The 18,166-nt window shown below is 41.3% G+C and overlaps 1 protein-coding gene across 3 annotated transcripts in view; it reads left to right on the top strand.

Moving 5' to 3' along the window:
* The first annotated feature begins 862 nt into the window (after positions 1 to 862).
* Positions 863 to 18,166, top strand: part of SRBD1 (S1 RNA binding domain 1) — a 245,303-nt gene continuing 227,999 nt past the window's right edge. For 2 of the 3 annotated variants that reach the window (XM_019970090.2, XM_019970089.2), the window contains exons 1-4: positions 863 to 920; positions 3,341 to 3,420; positions 4,215 to 4,389; positions 16,347 to 16,727. In XM_019970090.2, coding sequence (XP_019825649.2) covers positions 870 to 920; positions 3,341 to 3,420; positions 4,215 to 4,389; positions 16,347 to 16,727 — 687 coding nt within the window. In that variant the 5' untranslated portion in view covers positions 863 to 869. Of the gene's footprint in view, positions 921 to 3,340; positions 3,421 to 4,214; positions 4,390 to 13,198; positions 13,556 to 16,346; positions 16,728 to 18,166 lie in introns of those variants that run through there. The other variant, XM_070798591.1, reaches the window with a different exon arrangement.

The following is an 18,166-nucleotide window of genomic DNA, read 5'->3' as shown; positions in this document are numbered from 1 at the left end:
GCTTTGTTTATAGTCCAACTCTCACATCCTTACATGACTACTGGAAAAACCATGGCTTTGACTTGACGGACCTTTGAAGGCTTATCAGAAGAGGGAAAATTTGGATATGCCTCTAAAGTTATAGCAAACCCTTATCTCCGGGTTTAAGAAACACCCTTGCTGCTGCTGCTGCTAAGTCACTTCAGTCGTGTCCGACTCTGTACGACCCCATGGACGGCAGCCTACCAGGCTCCCCGGTCCTTGGGATTCTCCAGGCAAGAACACTGGAGTGGGTTGCCATTTCCTTCTCCAATGCATGAAACTGAAAAGTGAAAGTGAAGTCGCTCAGTCGTGTCTGACTCTTAGCAACCCCATGGACTGCAGCCTACCAGGCTCCTCTGTCCATGGGATTTTCCAGGCAAGAGTACTGGAGTGGGGTGCCATTGCCTTCTCCGAAGAAACACCCTTAGGAAAGTTAATTACCGATATTTAACATTCACGTTAGAAAGGCTAAAGGTTGATTGTTTTTCATTTTTCCATTGCAAATTACAAATAATGCAATCAACAGAAACATAATTGAAAAAAGTTTAAAAGAGGAAAGAAGAAAATAAAAACAAAGCGGATTAAGAGAAGGAAAAATAAGAAAAACAGGAAGGTGGGTCGGCCTTTCCAAACACCTCGCGCCCCATCTCCGACCGGTCCGGGTCCGAGCTCCGCCCCAAGTCCTGGAAAGGGTCCCACCCCAGAGCTTCAACGAGATCCTCGTTCTAGCCCCGCCTCCGTTCAGCGTGGCTCCACCCCATTCTGGGAGATGAGCGCCTAAGCGGCGAGTCCGGGGGGAGCCAGGCGGGACTTCCGGCGTTTGAAAAACTTCCGGCGGGAACCGGAAGATGTTGTCTAGCACACAGACTCACGGAGCTTCAGACACGCCGGGCGGGAAGGTGAGCCGAACGTCCGCCTTCGCGGGCTTCTTGCGGGCTCGCTGGAGCCAGGTGCCCGGGCTCCGATATTTTTGGGACCATTAAAAAAGTTCTGAGCGATCACTGGGGGAATAACATCCGTTTTTAAAGTGAGGAGTTTCATTACATAGTACTGACTGCAGTATCCCACACCCTACCCCCTCGGAAAACCCGTCCTAGCTGCTGCGTGTCACCTGGCGCGTTTTCTCAGTCAAATTTCAGCACTTAGTACATAAGAGCAGTTGTGGGGAAGCCGGGTAGATAGACCTAGTTTGTTTTCATACCTCAAATGAATGGAGGTGGGGGAGGAAGCGCCCTTTTGACTCTCAGATCCTGTCCCGGGCAGAAGCAGCTGCATCCTCAGCTCTGTGCCTGAGGGCACACTGAATTGGTTGTTTGTGGGGAGCTTAGTATCTTTAGCTTTTTATTCTTGGGCGGGTGAGATTCACAAGGAAGAGTCTTTACACACTTCTCCCTAGATGGTAGGAATCTGCCTGGCAGCTTTTTTGGGAGCACAGTGGGAGAAGGGGACCGGAAATCTCTGTATGGTTCCCCTACCAACAGCTGTACTTGGTATCCCCTAGTTTAGAGACTCTGTTTTACCTTCTCCGGAGAAGGAACCTCCAGACTTTTTCCAGGGGCGTTTGTTAATTTCATGAAGCAGAGTAGAGCTTGTAGAGACATTCCTTTGCCTCAGACAACATATACCCAGCTCGTACTCCCTTTACCCTTAGTTCTGAGGTATCAGATACCGTGTCCTGTGCTTTTTTTGGAGGATACTGCAGAGAAAATTCGGAGAAGGCAATGGCAACCTACTCCAGTACTGTTGCCTGGAGAATCCCAGGGACGGGGGAGCCTGGTGGGCTGCCGTCTGTGGGGTCGCACAGAGTCGGACACGACTGAAGCGACTTAGCAGCAGCAGCAGCAGAGAAAATTGGTTTGGTTCTGAAATGCTCCCACTGCTGACTTGGGGGTTTAATTTTTACATAGTAAAATCTGCTAATCTTTTAGGCTTTTGGAATTTTGAGTCATGCCTAGAAAAAGCTTTATTCTCCCACCTCCACTCAAAGTTATGAAAATAGTGTTTTTTAATTTTTGTAGTACTGTAGTTTTTTAAAAAAATTTGGTACCTTTACATCATCAGCGTGGAATGTATTGTTAGTTCATGGTGTGGAAGCAAGAATTAAACACTTGTTTTCCTGCAGAGGATAGCTGGTTGTCGTAATACCACTTATTGAATAATTCATTTCTGTCCTGGTTTGAAATGCCATCGTATCATACGCTCTGTTTCTCTGTTGTGGTACAATACATTCAACACAGAAATCACAAGTTATCCATTCCTTTATAATCAGTATCAAGGAGCACTTATTTAAGGAATGATGGCCTTGAGAAACATAAAATTCCAAAAAGGGGGTGAAGGAGAAGATGGAAGAATTTTCTGTCTACTTCCTTTTGTTCTCCTGGTTCCCTCTGGGTGCTTTCCTGTCCGGTATTTCTGTACCCACTGTACTGAGTTGAGGGATAGCTGCCAGGAGGATGTGTTCCCTTTTTTTGTGACAACCCCTTTGGTATTTCTGGGAAGTGTTCCTTCTTCCAGCAGGAATTAGAACAGAGGCATTATAATGTAGGCTTGGTTTAGGAACTTGTTGAAAGGTTTACAAGCGTGTTAGAGTCCATTGTAGTTTTTAGGTTTGACCTACATCCTTTAGGTAGTAAAATTTATCAGCTAAAGCAAAATTTGTGTATTGTATAACATCTCTGGCTGTTTGACTCTTTTTTTTTTTAATTTAGAGCTGGGCCTTTGAATTTGTGAAATACTTTTTAGTGGGATTTGTGATTTATTATCCTACTTAAATATTGTGAAATTTTATAATAAGGGACTAAATTATCTTGTTTTAGGAACAACCTGGCTGCTTAGTCAGTCAGCATCATGTAATTGACTGTCAGCTTTGTAGATTGGCATTAACTGTATTCTTAAGAAGATAAAGAAGAGGGAAGACATTTCTTGTCTTTGAGATACAGTTTAATAAAGGACTTTATTATTTGCTGTCTGATAAATTATCAAATAATACTTCGAGTATATGCAAGCCTATAATTCTGGGAAAAAAATTAAGAGTTCTCACCCTATAGGACTTACATTTTTCCAAAGATGGCCCACGCTCACCAGGCTTTTGAAATTATTGGAAGGCTGTTAGCTGCCCTTATAATTGGCAGCCATAGAAGGGAAAACAAGTGTTCAGGCTTGTGAGTGATTGTCATTTTTTTCCTCCTATGGCATTTTCTAGCAGAAGAGCTATTGGAGTGTTAGTTTTCAATGGCACATCATTTTGTAGACAAAATAAGTTATCAGTCATGCAAGTGATTTAAATCATGATGATTTCATGTTATATTTCTTCTTCCAGATGTCATCATTGCCAAGAAGAGCAAAAGCAAAGGTCCAGACTGTGATACCCAAAGATGAATTCTCTTCCTTCTCTGAGTTGTAAGCATACTTGTTTTACATGGCGTGGGAGAATGATGTATATTTTAAGGATATGCATTCTGTCATTTACTAACTTCAGAAGTCATTTTTTTGGAAGAAAGCTTTGTTTCTTCATTCATTCATGCAACAAATATCTATTGAACTCACTGTATTTATTGAACAGAGTTGTGTTCCAGGCTCTGTTTAGGTGTTGATGATACACTGTTGAACAAGGAGGAAGTGACCAACTAAGTATATAATATAATATTTACACTAGAATATACGATCCATGGGAGTAGAGGAGTTTTTTATGTTGATTTAGAGCGCAGTTTCTCAACTTCAGCACTATTGACCAGATAATTCTTTGATGTGGGAACTGTCTTTGTAGGATCTTTAGCAGCATCCCTGGTCTCTACCCATTAGTTGGTTATATTTCCCCTCCCCCACCCAAGTAGTAACAATCAAAAATGTCTTTAGATATTGTTTAAAAATGGAAAACCTCACCATGACTATGGTGTGACATGACCCATTTACTATTTACTACTTAAGGTAATAAATGATTTTCTATGTCTTGAGTATATGGTTGTGTATATTGGTTAGGTAAGAGGAAAATGAAGGGAGACCTGTGATTTACAGTGTATTGGAGGGTATTTCTGGTCAAATTTCTTGGTTCAGTTCATAGTCTGTATTCACATCACTACATTTTATTTTAAACATCTACCTTCTTTTTTTTCAAGAAGCATATGTCTCTTTTTCAGAAACCTTTAGCATTTGGCTTCTGTTTCCCGAAAATTTTTCTGTCGTTTTACTCTCAGATCATCTGCCTCTGAAGATGATAAGGAGGACAGTGCCTGGGAACCCCAAAAGAAAGTCCCCAGAAGCCGTAAGCCACCTGTTTCCAAGGTATCCAAACCAAAGAGAGTACCACGAGTGAAGAACACGCTGCAGATCAGTGATGGCTCGGAAGACGTGGCTGTCAAGGAGGAGCTGGTAGGTACCTTAGCTGGATAGAGGGAACCCTGCAGTGTCTTTTTTTTTTTTTTTGGAGGGCGGGCACAGGTTTATTGCAGCCAAGCACCCTGCAGTGTCTTCTTAATTAGTGATGCTACTTTCTCCTTATATGGACTAGGAAAAACCAGGTAAATGGCAGAAACTGCGGATCAATGGTTTCCTCTGCCAGGGGTCTTAATGGTATTTACCATCAGATCTACCACATTGGAGGAAGAAGAATATTTATTACCTGGCACATATGTCTGTCTTGCCATAAGCAAACACTGTATCTGCACCAATCTGGATTAAAAGACACCAACAACAATAAATTATAGGCTCTGTTGCAATATCAAAAGCATTATGCATTTCTAAAATGCAAAACTTTTAATATGCAGTGAAAGAATAAAAGAATAATTGAAGGTTATTTAGTTGATCTTTTCTCCTATCAGCCAGTACCTCTGTTTCTTCATCTTTACAGGCAAACTTTTCACTAACACACTTTTAGTGGGTAGGTGAGTAGGTTTTACCTATAGCTAAGAAACCACAATCACAGAAAACTGACAAGTCTGATGACGTGGACTGCAGCCTTGTCTAACTCAATAAAACTGTGAGCCATGCTGTGTAGGGCCACCCAAGACAGATGGGTCATGGTGGAGAGTTCTGACAAAACATGGTCTACTGGAGAAGGGAATGGTAAAGTGCTTCAGTATTCTTGTCTTGAGAACTCCATGAACAGTCTGAAAAGGTGAAAAGATAGGACACTGAAAGATAAACTCTCCAGGTCGGCAGGTGCCCAGTATGCTACTGAGATTGATGGAGAACTAACTCCAGAAAGAATGAAGAGACATAGCCAAAGCAAACACAACACCCAGTTGTGAATGTGACTGGTGATGGAAGTAAAGTCCGATGCTGTAAAGAGCAAAATTGCATGGAAACCTGGAATGTTAGGTCCATGCTGCTGCTGCTGCTAAGTCGCTTCAGTCGTGTCTGGCTCTGTGCGACCCCATAGACGGCAGCCCACATGAATCAAGGCAAATTGGAAGTGGTCAAATAGGAGATGGCAAGAGTGATCATCGACATTTTGGGAATCAGCAAACTAAAATCGACTGGAATGGGTGAATTTAACTCAGATGACCATGATATCTACTACTGTGGGCAAGAATCTCTTAGAAGAAATGGAGTAGCCATCATGGTCAACAAGACTCTGAAATTCAGTTCTTGGATACAGTCTCAAAAATAACAGAACAATCTCCGTTTCTAAGGCAAACCATTCAGTATCACAGTAATCCAAGTCTATGCCCCAACCAATAATGCTGAAGAAGCTAAAGTTGAACAGTTCTATGAAAACCTACAAGACCTTCGAGAACTAACACCCAAAAAAGATGTCCTTTTTGTTATAAGGGACTGGAATGCAAAAGTAGGAAGTCGAGAAACACCTAGAGTAACAGGCAAATTTGGCTTTAGAGTACAGAATGAAGCAGGGCAAAGGCTAACAGAGTTTTGCCAAGAGAACGCACTGGTCACAGCAAACACCCTGTTCCAACAACACAAGAGAGGACTGTACACATGGGCATCACTAGATGGTCAATACCAAAATCAGATTGATTATATTCTTAGCAGCCAAAGATGGAGATGCTGTATACAGTGAGCAAAAACAAGACCAGGAGCTGACTGTGGCTCAGATCATGAACTCCTTATTGCCAAATTCAGACTTAAATTGAAGAAGCAGGGAAAACCACTAGACCATTCAGGTCTGACCTAAATCAAATCCCTTACAAATATACAGTAGAAGTGACAAATAGATCCAAGGGATTAGATCTGATAGACAGACTGCCTGAAGAACTATGGATGGAGGTTTGTGACATTATATAGGAGGCAGTGACCAAGACCATTCCCAAGAAAAAGAAATGGACAGTCTTATGGACTCTGTGGGAGAGGGAGAGGGTGGGAAGATTTAGGAGAATGACATTGAAACATGTAAAATATCATGTAAGAAACGAGTTGCCAGTCCAGGTTCGATGCACGATACTGGATGCTTGGGGCTAGTGCACTGGGACAACCCAGAGGGATGGTATGGGGAGGGAGGAGGGAGGAGGGTTCAGGATGGGGAACACATGTATACCTGTGACAGATTCATTTTGATATTTGGCAAAACCAATACAATTATGTAAAGTTTAAAAATAAAATAAAATTAGGAAAAAAAAAAAAGAAATAGAAAAAGGCAAAATGGTTGTCTGACCAGGCCTTACAAACAGCTATGAAAAGAAATGAAAGGCAAAGGAGAAAAGGAAAGATATACCGATTTGAATGCAAAATTTTAAAGAATAGCAAAGAGAGATAAGAAAGCCTTCCTCAGTGATCAATGCAAAGAAATAGAGGAAAACAATAGAATGGGAAAGACTAGAGATCTCTTCAAGAAAATTAAAGATACCAAGGGAACTTTTCATGCAAAGATGGGCACAATAAAGGACAGAAATGGTATGAACCTAACAAAAACAAAAGATATTAAGAAGAGACAGCAAGAATACACAGAACTATACAAAAAAGATCTTCATGACCCAGATAATCACGATGGTGTGATTGCTCACCTAGAGCCAGACATCCTGGAATGCAAAGTCAAGTGGGCCTTAGGAAGCACGACTATGAACAAAGCTAGTGGAGGTGATGGAATTCTAATTGAGCTATTCCAAATCCTAAAAGATGATGCCGTGCAAGTGCTGCACTCAATATGCCAGCAAATTTGGGAAACTCAGTAGTGGCCACAACTGGAAAAGGTCAGTCTTCATTCCAATCCCAAAGAAAGGCAATGCCAAAGAATGCTCAAACTACCGCACAATTACACTCATCTTAGACGCTAGCAAAATAATACTAAAAATTCTCCAAGCCAGGCGTCAACAGTACGTGAACTGTGAACTTCCAGATTTTCAAGCTGGATTTAGAAAAGGCAGAGGAACCAGAGATCAAATTGGCAACATCCGTTGGATCATCGAAAAAGCAAGAGAGTTCCAGAAAAACATTTATTTCTGCTTTATTGACTATGCCAAAGCCTTTGACTATGTGGATCACAATAAACTGTGGAAAATTCTGAAAGAGATGGGAATACCAGACCACTTTACCTGCCTCCTGAGAAATCTGTATGCAGGTCAAGAAGCAACAGTTAGAACTGGACATGGAACAACAGACTGGTTCCAAATAGGAAAAGGAGTACGTCAAGGCTGTATATTGTCACCCTGATTATTTAACTTACATGCAGAGTACATCATGAGAAATGCTGGACTGGATGAAGCACAAGTTGGAATCAAGATTGCCAGGAGAAATATCAATAACCTCAGATATGCAGATTAGAAGGAGATCAGCCCTGGGATTTCTTTGGAAGGAATGATGCTAAAGCTGAAACTCCAGTACTTTGGCCACCTCATGCGAAGAGTTGACTCATTGGAAAAGACTCCGATGCTGGGAGAAATTGGGGGCAGGAGGAGAAGGGGACGACAGAGGATGAGATGGCTGGATGGCATCACCAACTCAATGGACGTGAGTTTGAGTGAACTCCGGGAGTTGGTGATGGACAGGGAGGCCTGGCATGCTGTGATTCATGGGGTCACAAAGAGTCGGACTGAGCGACTGAACTGAACTGAACTATGGCAGAAAGCGAAGAAGAACTAAAGAGCTTCTTGATTAAAGTGAAAGAGGAGAGTGAAAAAGTTGGCTTAAAACTCAGCATTCAGAAAACTAACATCATGGCATCTGGTCCCATCACTTCATGGGAAATAGATGGGGAATCAGTGGAAACAGTGACAGACTTTATTTTTTTGGGCTCCAGAATCACTGCAGATGGTGACTGCAGCCATGAAATTAAAAGACACTTACTTCTTGGAAGGAAAGTTATGACCAACCTAGACAGCTTGTTAAAAAGCAGAGACAGTACTTTGCCAACAAAAGGTCCATCTTGTCAAAGCTATGGTTTTTCCAGTAGTCATGTATGGATGTGAGAGTTGGACTATAAAGAAAGTTGTGCGCCAAAGAATGATGCTTTTGAACTGTGGTGTTGAAGACTCTTGAGAGTCCCTTGGACAGCAAGGAGATCCAACCAGTCCATCCTAAAGGAAATCAGTCCTAAATATTCATTGGAAGGACTGATGCTGAAGCTGAAACTCCAATGCTTTGGCCACGTGATATGAAGATCTGACTCTTTTGAAAACGCCCTAATACTGGGAAAGATTGAAGGCAGGAGGAGAAGGGTAAGACAGAGAATGAGATGGTTGGATGGCATCACCAACTCAATAGACATGTGTTTGCGTAAACTCCAGATGTTGGTGATGGACAGAGAGGCCTGGCATGTTGCAGTCCATGGGGTCGCAAAGAGTTGGACCCAACTCAGCAACTGAACTGAATTGAACTGAAGAAAGTATTGACTTGTTTGTTACAAGAGTTTGGAGGTCTTTTATTAAGGGTGGCATAGCTGCACTTAAAAGCAGCCTGGCTGTCTAATTAGGAAATACATCTTAGTTGCCTGGTTCTTTGTTTTGGGGTCACTAACCCTTTGAGAATTTGATTATAGTTATGAACTTTCTCTTCCGGAACACGTGCACATGCCCATCCTCTAAGTTTTAAAGTTTATTTTAAGAGCGTACAACTTAAGAACCCTTGTCATGGTGACTTCTTGATCCTTTCCATTATGCTTGATGTATGTATATTTTTTTTTAAGGGAAAAAGAGAATTCACATGGGAAGCCTCTCAAGAGATATTGAGCTAGTTTTCTAGCTCAGTCAAAACACATGGAGCATTTTAGAAGATTTCATTTCATTGGTTTTTCGTCTTACCTTGGTGTAACCACCACTGAACAAAATAATTGAAAACCCTATTTTGGGTGGAGCTAGAATTGGTAGTCTCTTAATAATTTTAAAATCTGTTGCTAGCAAGCATCGTAGACAAAATCCATTATTCAGTCTCTTCCTTTCCATATTGCTATACTTTGCCAATCCACTGGCCATTCCTCTTCATTTGAAGAATTTAGCTGCAGCTTCATATCTTCCTCTCTGCCATCTTCTGTAATTTTTCTCAGTGCTTTCCCTCTCCACTTGATGAGCCGTCTAGTACCTTGTGTTCCTGGTTCTTTAACCTCCACACCTCCAGTGACTTTTTCTTCTCTGCCTTCACTCCCCTGCTCATGATCTCAATCTGAATCTTGTCATGACCAGAAGCTGTGCTACCTCTGACATTTCTATTGTGTCTATCTCACTTTTGTGCCATCAGTTCACTGTTTCCTGTCTTACTACCCTGCTTGCTCAGATGCCCTCACTGCCACAGTTTTGCCGTTTCTTCAGAACTTCTTAGCAGTTCTCAGCCTAGGGAGCTTGAAAAAAATGCCAATGCCTAGATGCCTTTTCCGAAGAATTCTGGAGGTGAGCTTGGTACCAGTGGTATTACTTTTTTAAAGCTCCTCATGTGATTGTTATGTATAGTCAGAGTTGAGATCCACTACCTAATCCTTTGACTCTAGAGCTCTGTCATTGTCCATCAGCCCATTCTTTTCCTACCTAATCTAACCTAGATTACATAATCACTTTTTATTGAATAGTAAATAGTAAGACTATTTCAGTTCAGTTCAGTTCAGTCACTCAGTCGTGTCTGACTCTTTGCGACCCCATGGATCGCAGCACGCCAGGCCTCCCTGTCCATCACCAACTCCCGGAGTTCACTCAAACTCATGTCCATCGAGTCGGTAATGCCATCCAGCCATCTCATCCTCTGTCGTCCCCTTCTCCTCCTGCCCCCAATCCCTCCCAGCATCAGAGTCTTTTCCAATGAGTCAACTCTTCGCATGAGGTGGCCAAAGTACTGGAGTTTCAGCTTCAGCATCATTCCTTCCAAAGAACACCCAGGACTGATCTCCTTTAGGATGGACTGGTTGGATCTCCTCGCAGTCCAAGGGACTCTCAAGAGTCCTCTCCAACACCATGGTTCAAAAGCATCAATTCTTCGGCAGTCAGCTTTCTTCACAGTCCAACTCTCACATCCATACATGACTACTGGAAAAACCATAGCCTTGACTAGACGGACCTTTGCTGGCAAAGTAATGTCTCTGCTTTTCAATACGCTATCTAGGTTGGTCATAACTTTCCTTCCAAGAAGTGTCTTTTAATTTCATGGCTGCAGTCACCATCTGCAGTTATTTTGGAGCCTCCCCTGCAAAAAAGTCTGACACTGTTTCCACTGTTTCCCCATCTATTTCCCACAAAGTGATGGGACCCGATGCCATGATCTTAGTTTTCTGAATGTTGAGCTTTGAGCCAACTTTTTCACTCTCCTCTTTCACTTTCATTAAGAGGCTTTTGAGTTCCTCTTCACTTTCTGCCATAAGGGTGGTGTCATCTGCATATCTGAGGTTATTGATATTTCTCCCGGCAATCTTGATTCCAGCTTGTGCTTCTTCCAGCCCAGTGTTTCTCATGATGTACTCTGCATATAAGTTAAATAAGCAGGGTGACAATATACAGGCTTGACGTACTCCTTTTCCTATTTGGAACCAGTCTGTTGTTCCATGTCCAGTTCTAACTGTTGCTTCTTGACCTGCATACAGATTTCTCAAGAGGCAGGTCAGGTGGTCTGGTATTCCCATCTCTTTCAGAATTTTCCACAGTTTATTGTGATCCATACAGTCAAAGGCTTTGGCATAGTCAATAAAGCAGAGATAGATGTTTTTCTGGAACTCTCTTGCTTTTTCCATGATCCAGCGGATGTTGGCAATTTGATCTCTGGTTCCTCTGCCTTTTCTAAAACCAGCTTGAACATCTGGAAGTCCACGGTTCACATATTGCTGAAGCCTGGCTTGGAGAATTTTGAGCATTACTTTACTTGCGTGTGAGTTGAGTGCAATTGTGCAGTAGTTTGAGCATTCTTTTGCATTGCCCTTCTTTGGGACTGGAATGAAAACTGACCTTTTCCAGTCCTCCTTTTATTTGATCCTACATGGCTGACTTAAACCAAGGCACTAGGTGAGCCATAGCTTCTGCCTGCACTGAGCAGAAAACAGCTTCACCAGTGACTTGATTTGTTTTACATTAGATTCATAACCGATTTGTTTTACATTAGATTCATAACTTCAGACCCTTGATTTGCATCAGAAATACCTGGTAGACTTACTGTTTTTTTCCAGCAAGTTTGATTTTCGACTTTTTTCTCTTTAAACTTCCTCACTTCCTTTCCCTTCTCTCACTCAGCTGATGCCATTGCCTTTTATTTATTTGAGAATATATGATATTTCTCATTTTCCCATGACCAAGCTGAGACCAATTAAATAATAATGACCAATTAAATAATGATCTGCTCATATTTGTTTTCACCTTCTATCCTGTTGCCGTGGAGTAAGTGTCATTCCTCCTACCAAGGATGGGTTTGCCTCTTGGGCTTATTATCTCATGCTCTCTTGTGTAGGGTCTCTGTTCCCTCTGTAATCTCCTTTCTTTTCTCTTGTCAGCTTTTCTTCCTAAATTGCTTCTGAGTATAAAAATGCTTTTACATCTAGTTTTAAAGAAGCCTTCCCTTGACTCCATATCCCTTTCCAGTTAGCTGTCAAGCTCACACAGTACAACATAAGGGGGTCAAGGCCAAGGCCTACTGACTGATTGAACTGGTAAAGATAATGAATCACTTTTTTGATTTAGACACTTTACAACTTTCAGAGACAGTATAAAGAAGGATGGTCAGATTCTTCCTGGAGTTTTGGGTTTAGTCATAGGCTACCTAATTAGCATTTGAAGTGTTATGAGTGATTAAAAAACCCATGAAGGCGAAAGAAAATGTACTATGATTATTCAGTCTGTCAAAGATTCAAGTTAAATAAAGGATAAAAATATTTTCATGGCTTGTTAAGCTTGAGTATGTCACTGGGGAAGGCTGTAGAATCTTAGAAGCTTTAAAAATGGAGCAATATTGCCATATGGTTTTCATCTGTATTTTGATCTAAACATGCTTGCTGCTGCTGCTAAGTCGCTTCAGTCGTGTCCGACTCTGTGCGACCCCAGAGACGACAGCCCACCAGGCTCCCCTGTCCCTGGGATTCTCCAGGCAAGAACACTGGAGTGAGTTGCCATTTCCTTCTCCAATGCATGAAAGTGAAAAGTGAAAGTGAAGTCGCTCAGTCGTGTCCAACCCTTAGCGACCCCATGGACTGCAGCCTACCAGGCTCCTCTGTCCATGGGATTTTCCAGGCAAGAGTACTGCAGTGGGGTGCCATTGCCTTCTCCTAACATGCTTAGATTTACCTTTTCTCAAAATTTTTGGTCGTTGGACTTCTTTACACTCTTAGAACTTACTAAGGACCCTAAGGGACTTTTGCTTATGTGGTTTATATCTGTAAATATGTACCATATTAGAAATTAAAAATGAAAATAATTGATTAATTAAAAATATTATTAAACCTATTTCGTGTTAATGCAAATAACATGTTTTAATGAAAAATAGGTATATATTTTCAAAACAACCAAAAATTAGTGGAAAGAATGATGTTGTTTTACATTTTTGCAATTATCTTTAATGTCCGACGTATAGAAGATAGAAGATAATTTAAATAAAAAAGAAGGCCTCTACACAGGTATGTATTTGGAAAAGTAAGTGATGTTGTAATATCTTAGATAATTGTGGATATTTGAGACTATATCCAAACTCAGTAAGTGGTACTTTCTAAAAGATTTCTTTGTGGAATCTGTAACGACACTGTATTCTATTACATTAAAATCTGTTGGTCTGTGTTATTTGAATGGATCTTTTACCCATGCATGAACTTGTAACATTATGTGTTGGTCTTTAGGCAAATGATGAGGCTTCCTTGGTGGCTCAGTGGTAAAGAATCAGCCTGTCAGTGCAGGAGATGTGGGTTCAGTGCCTGCATTGGGAAGATCCTGTGGAGAAGGAAATAGCAACCCACTCCAGCATTTTTGCCTGGGAAATCCCATGGACAGAGGAGCCTGGCAGGCTACAGTCCACGGGGTCACAAAGAGTTGGATACGACTTAGCGACTAAACAACAACATTTGGAAAATACTGGTTCACAGATTTACTGTGAGACAACCACTGCACATCAGTATGCATTGGCCTGCAGCAGAAGTTCCTTATGTGAATATTTGTGCTTTACATACATTTCAGTACAGAGCATAAATACGAAAAAGGTGTGTTTTCAGGGATTGAAATTTTAAAAATTAATAACTTATACTGATTCATTCTTAAGTGAAACTGACAATTGTTTGATTGCAAGTGTGTGACAGTGAAGGGACCAGTGATTATTAGTACAGCTTGGTGCACCATCTTGGTTTTTGCTACCATTGCTCTTGTACCATTAGTGAAATGTCAAGTGCCTTGACATTATTATGAAAACAGTTGTGAACTTGCAGATCTCTTGAAAGGATCTTGTGTGTGTGAGAAACACTGATAAACATTAGATAAAATTTACTTGAAGACTCCAGTACTTGAAGATACTGTTAAGTATCTAATTTATGATTGTTAGTTTTTCTCTTATTTTGAACTCCCCAGCTTTAAGTCATTTTACTTTTTCTTTATTTCTTCAAGTTACTTCCTTTTCTCTCTCCTAGTAATCGGTCTGGGTGTAGTAGCCATGATAATGATGGTGGTATCAGCAGATATTTGATTACTCATCATTAGCCAGGCAACATGCTCAACACTCCACTTGTATGATCTTATTTATTCTTCACAACCTGTTGAGTCAGGTGCTGTAATTATCTTGGTTTTATAGACGAGAAAGCCAAGGCAAGAGATGTTAAGTGACTTGCTCATGGACCACAGATAGTAAGTCATAGAACTGGGTTTCTAAGTCACGAACATGAATTTTTTCAGCATTTCAGAAACCATTCTATCTCGGATATTTTTATACCAGCCATTGTCGTAAGAGTATATAAGACCAGTGAAAGTCGCTCAGTCGTGTCCGACTCTTTGTGACCCCGTTGACTATACAGTCCGTGGAATTCTCCAAGCCAGAATACTGGAGTGGGTAGCTTTTCCTTCTCCAGGGGATCTTCCCAACCCAGGGATCAAACCCAGGTCTCCCGCATTACAGGTGGATTCTTTACCAGCTGAACCATAAAGCAAGCCCAAGAATACTGGAGTGGGTAGCGTATCCCTTCGCCAGCAGATCTTCCCGACCCAGGAATCAAATCGGGGTCTCCTTCATTGCAGGTGGATTGTTTACCAACTGAGCTATCAGGGAAGCCTGTATAAGACCAGAGTGCTGGTTTAATAATGCGTAGTTTTGATAAAACCATCACAAGGAGTTAAGTTCCTATAACTAGCACTGTCTCTCATTGGAGGCTGAAGTAAGTAGAGAAATAATAATCAGAAATTTACTTGATGATCATGGGCTCAGATTAGGAGAATTAGATAAATTTTTGGGGTTTATTGAATACCTAATGTGGTCAAGGTGCTCTGCTTGTCACACTAAGAACTGAATGTTTTAACTGCATAAATCTAAGGTAGTTTGATGTATCCATCTCACAAGACGCCAATCTTACCACTGGGACCAAATTAATCAAAATCTGTTTTCTGACTTTTTCTCTTCTTTGTGCATTACCTAGAATGCTGATCATATTTGCTTTCTACAGATCTCCTTTTTCTGTTCCTCTGGGGCTGAGAACTCTCGTATGATTGACATATTCCTTCTTTAGCTATGTTAATTAATTTGATCAGGTTATTATCAGCTCTTATGGACTTCGGGGGAAATTCTATTTTTGTACCTCTGTTCTTATCCATTTTGTTCCAATTACAAATGCAATACTGAGAGGGCTATTTAATGTATATAGTTTCCAGGTTAGGTGGTGATGGGTGGGCGTTAGGATGAGGGTGTGGTTTGTAGTTTCTAGTATTTTCAGTAGTCAGTAATTCTGGGAAAAAATATCTGCTAGGAGAGGAAAGTGAATATTTACTGACATTTAATTTGGGAGTTCTTTTGTTTGAGTTTGTGCCATCTGCTTCACTCAGGTAACTGAAAATAGGCTAGCTTGTGAAATTGAAAATTCCATGGGGCAAGGTCTGTATTTTATTTCCCACTCTAGTGTCAAAACAAGTGCCAGATGTCCTTGCTTCATTCCCGAGCTGTCACCCGGCAGGTGGGTGGTCCAGAGAATAACCCCTGGACACCTGTGTGTACTGCCCTGCAGACTCCTACGAAGAAAAAATGCCTGATACTCTTGCTGTCCTGCCATGTTTTCTTTCAGCAAAACGGGTGGCAGGTGTAGCCTGTTGAGTTTTATGAGCCTGTGTTACTCTTCTCTCATAAAGCGTTGACTTTTGATTGCAGATTTTAAATCTTGTTTTTTCTTCCAGGTGTATACCTTCCCTTTACTCATTAAAAAAAAATGAAACCTTTTATTTCTAGATAATTGTAATTTCACATGCAGTTGTAAAAAATAATACAGAAAGATATCATGTACCCTTTATCCAATTTCCCCCTATGGTAACATCTTGAAAAGCTATAGTTAAATATCACAACCAGGATATTGACATTGATAAAATCCCAGTGATCTTACTTAGATTTCTCCAGTTTTATTTGTATTCATTTGTATGCATGTGTGTGGATATGTGTGTTTAGTTTTATGCAGGATTACCCTATGTGTAGGTCTCTGTATCCACCACACAGAACAGTTCCATCACCACAAGGATCCCTAGTATTGACCTTTTATAGCCATATCCACCTCCCTCCCAACTTCCACCCCCAACTCTGACCCCCCCCAAGTAACCGTTCATTTTTTCCAGGAATATTATATAAATAGAGCTGTACAGTATGTAAGTTTTTGAGATTGTCTTTTTCTCTCCACTCAACAATTTCCTTGAGATTCTTTCAAATTACTGTGTATGTGAATAATTTGTGCCTTTTCATTGCTAAATAATATTCCAGGTCCATTGGTTTTTTTAATCTTCTAATTCTCATGTGTTCTCTTTGTGGTTTGCTAGAATAACTCTATCGCTATTGCCGATGTTGATTTAGAAGACAAAAACAAATTGGAGACTGGGCAGACTCTGAAAACAGCAAAGACAAAACGGAAAAATTCAGCTCAGTCACCTTCAGCTCGGAGGACTAAAAAGCTGAAAACTGATGAAGAAGCCAACAAAGCCAGCAGCTTAGAGAGCAGAAATAATAGCACAGAGATACCATCCACTAGCACCATGTGGGAAGGTGGGTGTAAGGAAGAGGAGAACAAAGACTACTTTACATGTGGTCAGCCCCCTTTGAAGAAAGTGAAGACGGAAACGTGTCCTCAGGGGCAGCCTGTCAGGCTTCCAGAAAATATCAGTAATATTGAGGAGGTGGAAATGAACTGGGACATAGTACAGGTATGCACAGCCTTATTCTGTCACTTCAGTTTGATTCTTTTTGACTGGTATGGGGTGAGGGAAGACCTGGGAGTTTTCAGTTCCCTTGTCACTTTGCCAGTGGTTCCTGTAGGCTTTGGCTCTTGGGTACGTTGTTTGGTATTATAGCTTATTGTCATTAATTCTTCAGTTAAAAGCTGTGACCTCAGGAAAGTAGATTTCTTTCCATGGTGTTCTAGTGAACATGTATTCTGTAGACAGATCACCTCAACAGATTGGGCCCTCCTAAGTTCCTTGGTACGTTTTTGCTTTGTACTTAGACTGTAATTCCCCATAAAAGCAGTGCAAGTGATTAAGTCATTGGCTGTTAGTACATCTATTTAACTCTTAGTGTAATGTTGTAATACACTATGAACCAGGCCTGCTGCTGTTGCTGCTGCTGCTGCTAAGTCGCTTCAGTTGTGTCCAACTCTGTGCGACCCAATAGACGGCAGCCCACCAGGCTCCCCCATCCCTGGGATTCTCCAGGCAAGAGTACTGGAGTGGGTTGCCATTTCCTTCTCCAATGCATGAAAGTGAAAAGTGAAAGTGAAGTCGCTCAGTTGTGCCCAACTCTTAGCGACCCCATGGACTACAGCCCACCAGGCTCCTCCATCCATGGGATTCTCCAGGCAAGAGTACCGGAGTGGGGTGCCATTGCCTTCTCTGCCTAGTAACTTCTTAAAGGAAATTTCTATCTGAATTCCAACTTGGGCTCCCATAATTATATTTCTTACTACAGGAAAAATCATATTTCTTCCAGTTTCTTTGACTAGCTTTGAGGATGATAGAGAAGACCTGAGGAGTGACTCATTAAGCAGTGATTCCCAATGTTTTGTCCACCCCCACACACTCTGTAAACATTTCAGACTTAATCATAGCAGTACCCCTCAGGGTGGATGGGGATCACCTCCCTCCTTATTGTCTGACGCATGGTGATTCTGACGAGTGCTCCTTCCTCTGCTGGGAAATACTGCTCTAGAGCCCAGTGCCTCTGCTGGGAAATACCACTTCTCCGTCTGGAATTGTCTGTGTGTTACCTTTCTCTTCAAAGGAAGTTCTTTTTACCCATGCTGCCTTTTCTATTACCTACTAGTTGAACATTGCCAGTAACTTTTAATTATGATTTTTCTTCTCTCTGACTCATTAAGGAATAGAATGTTGCCTCATAGCCTTCTTCTCATTCCTGAACAGTCCAAAATTGAGAAACTGCATAATTAGGCTCCTTTCTATGCCTTTTTTTTCTTTTTTTCACTTAAGCCTACAAGGAAATGTTTTAAAAGACATTTAAAACAGCCTGCATCAGGTTCACCCTGAAGGCTTTCTTAACATGCACATCCCTTGGTTCCAAACCAGACCTACAGGGGCAGGTGGGTGTGTCCCACTTCCCGTCTCTTCTCCTTAACTTTTCAGCCTATCTC

Source organism: Bos indicus, chromosome 11 (genome assembly GCF_029378745.1).
Source record: "Bos indicus isolate NIAB-ARS_2022 breed Sahiwal x Tharparkar chromosome 11, NIAB-ARS_B.indTharparkar_mat_pri_1.0, whole genome shotgun sequence".
Lineage (NCBI taxonomy): Eukaryota > Metazoa > Chordata > Mammalia > Artiodactyla > Bovidae > Bos > Bos indicus.
This window is presented reverse-complemented; position numbering and strand designations above follow the sequence as displayed.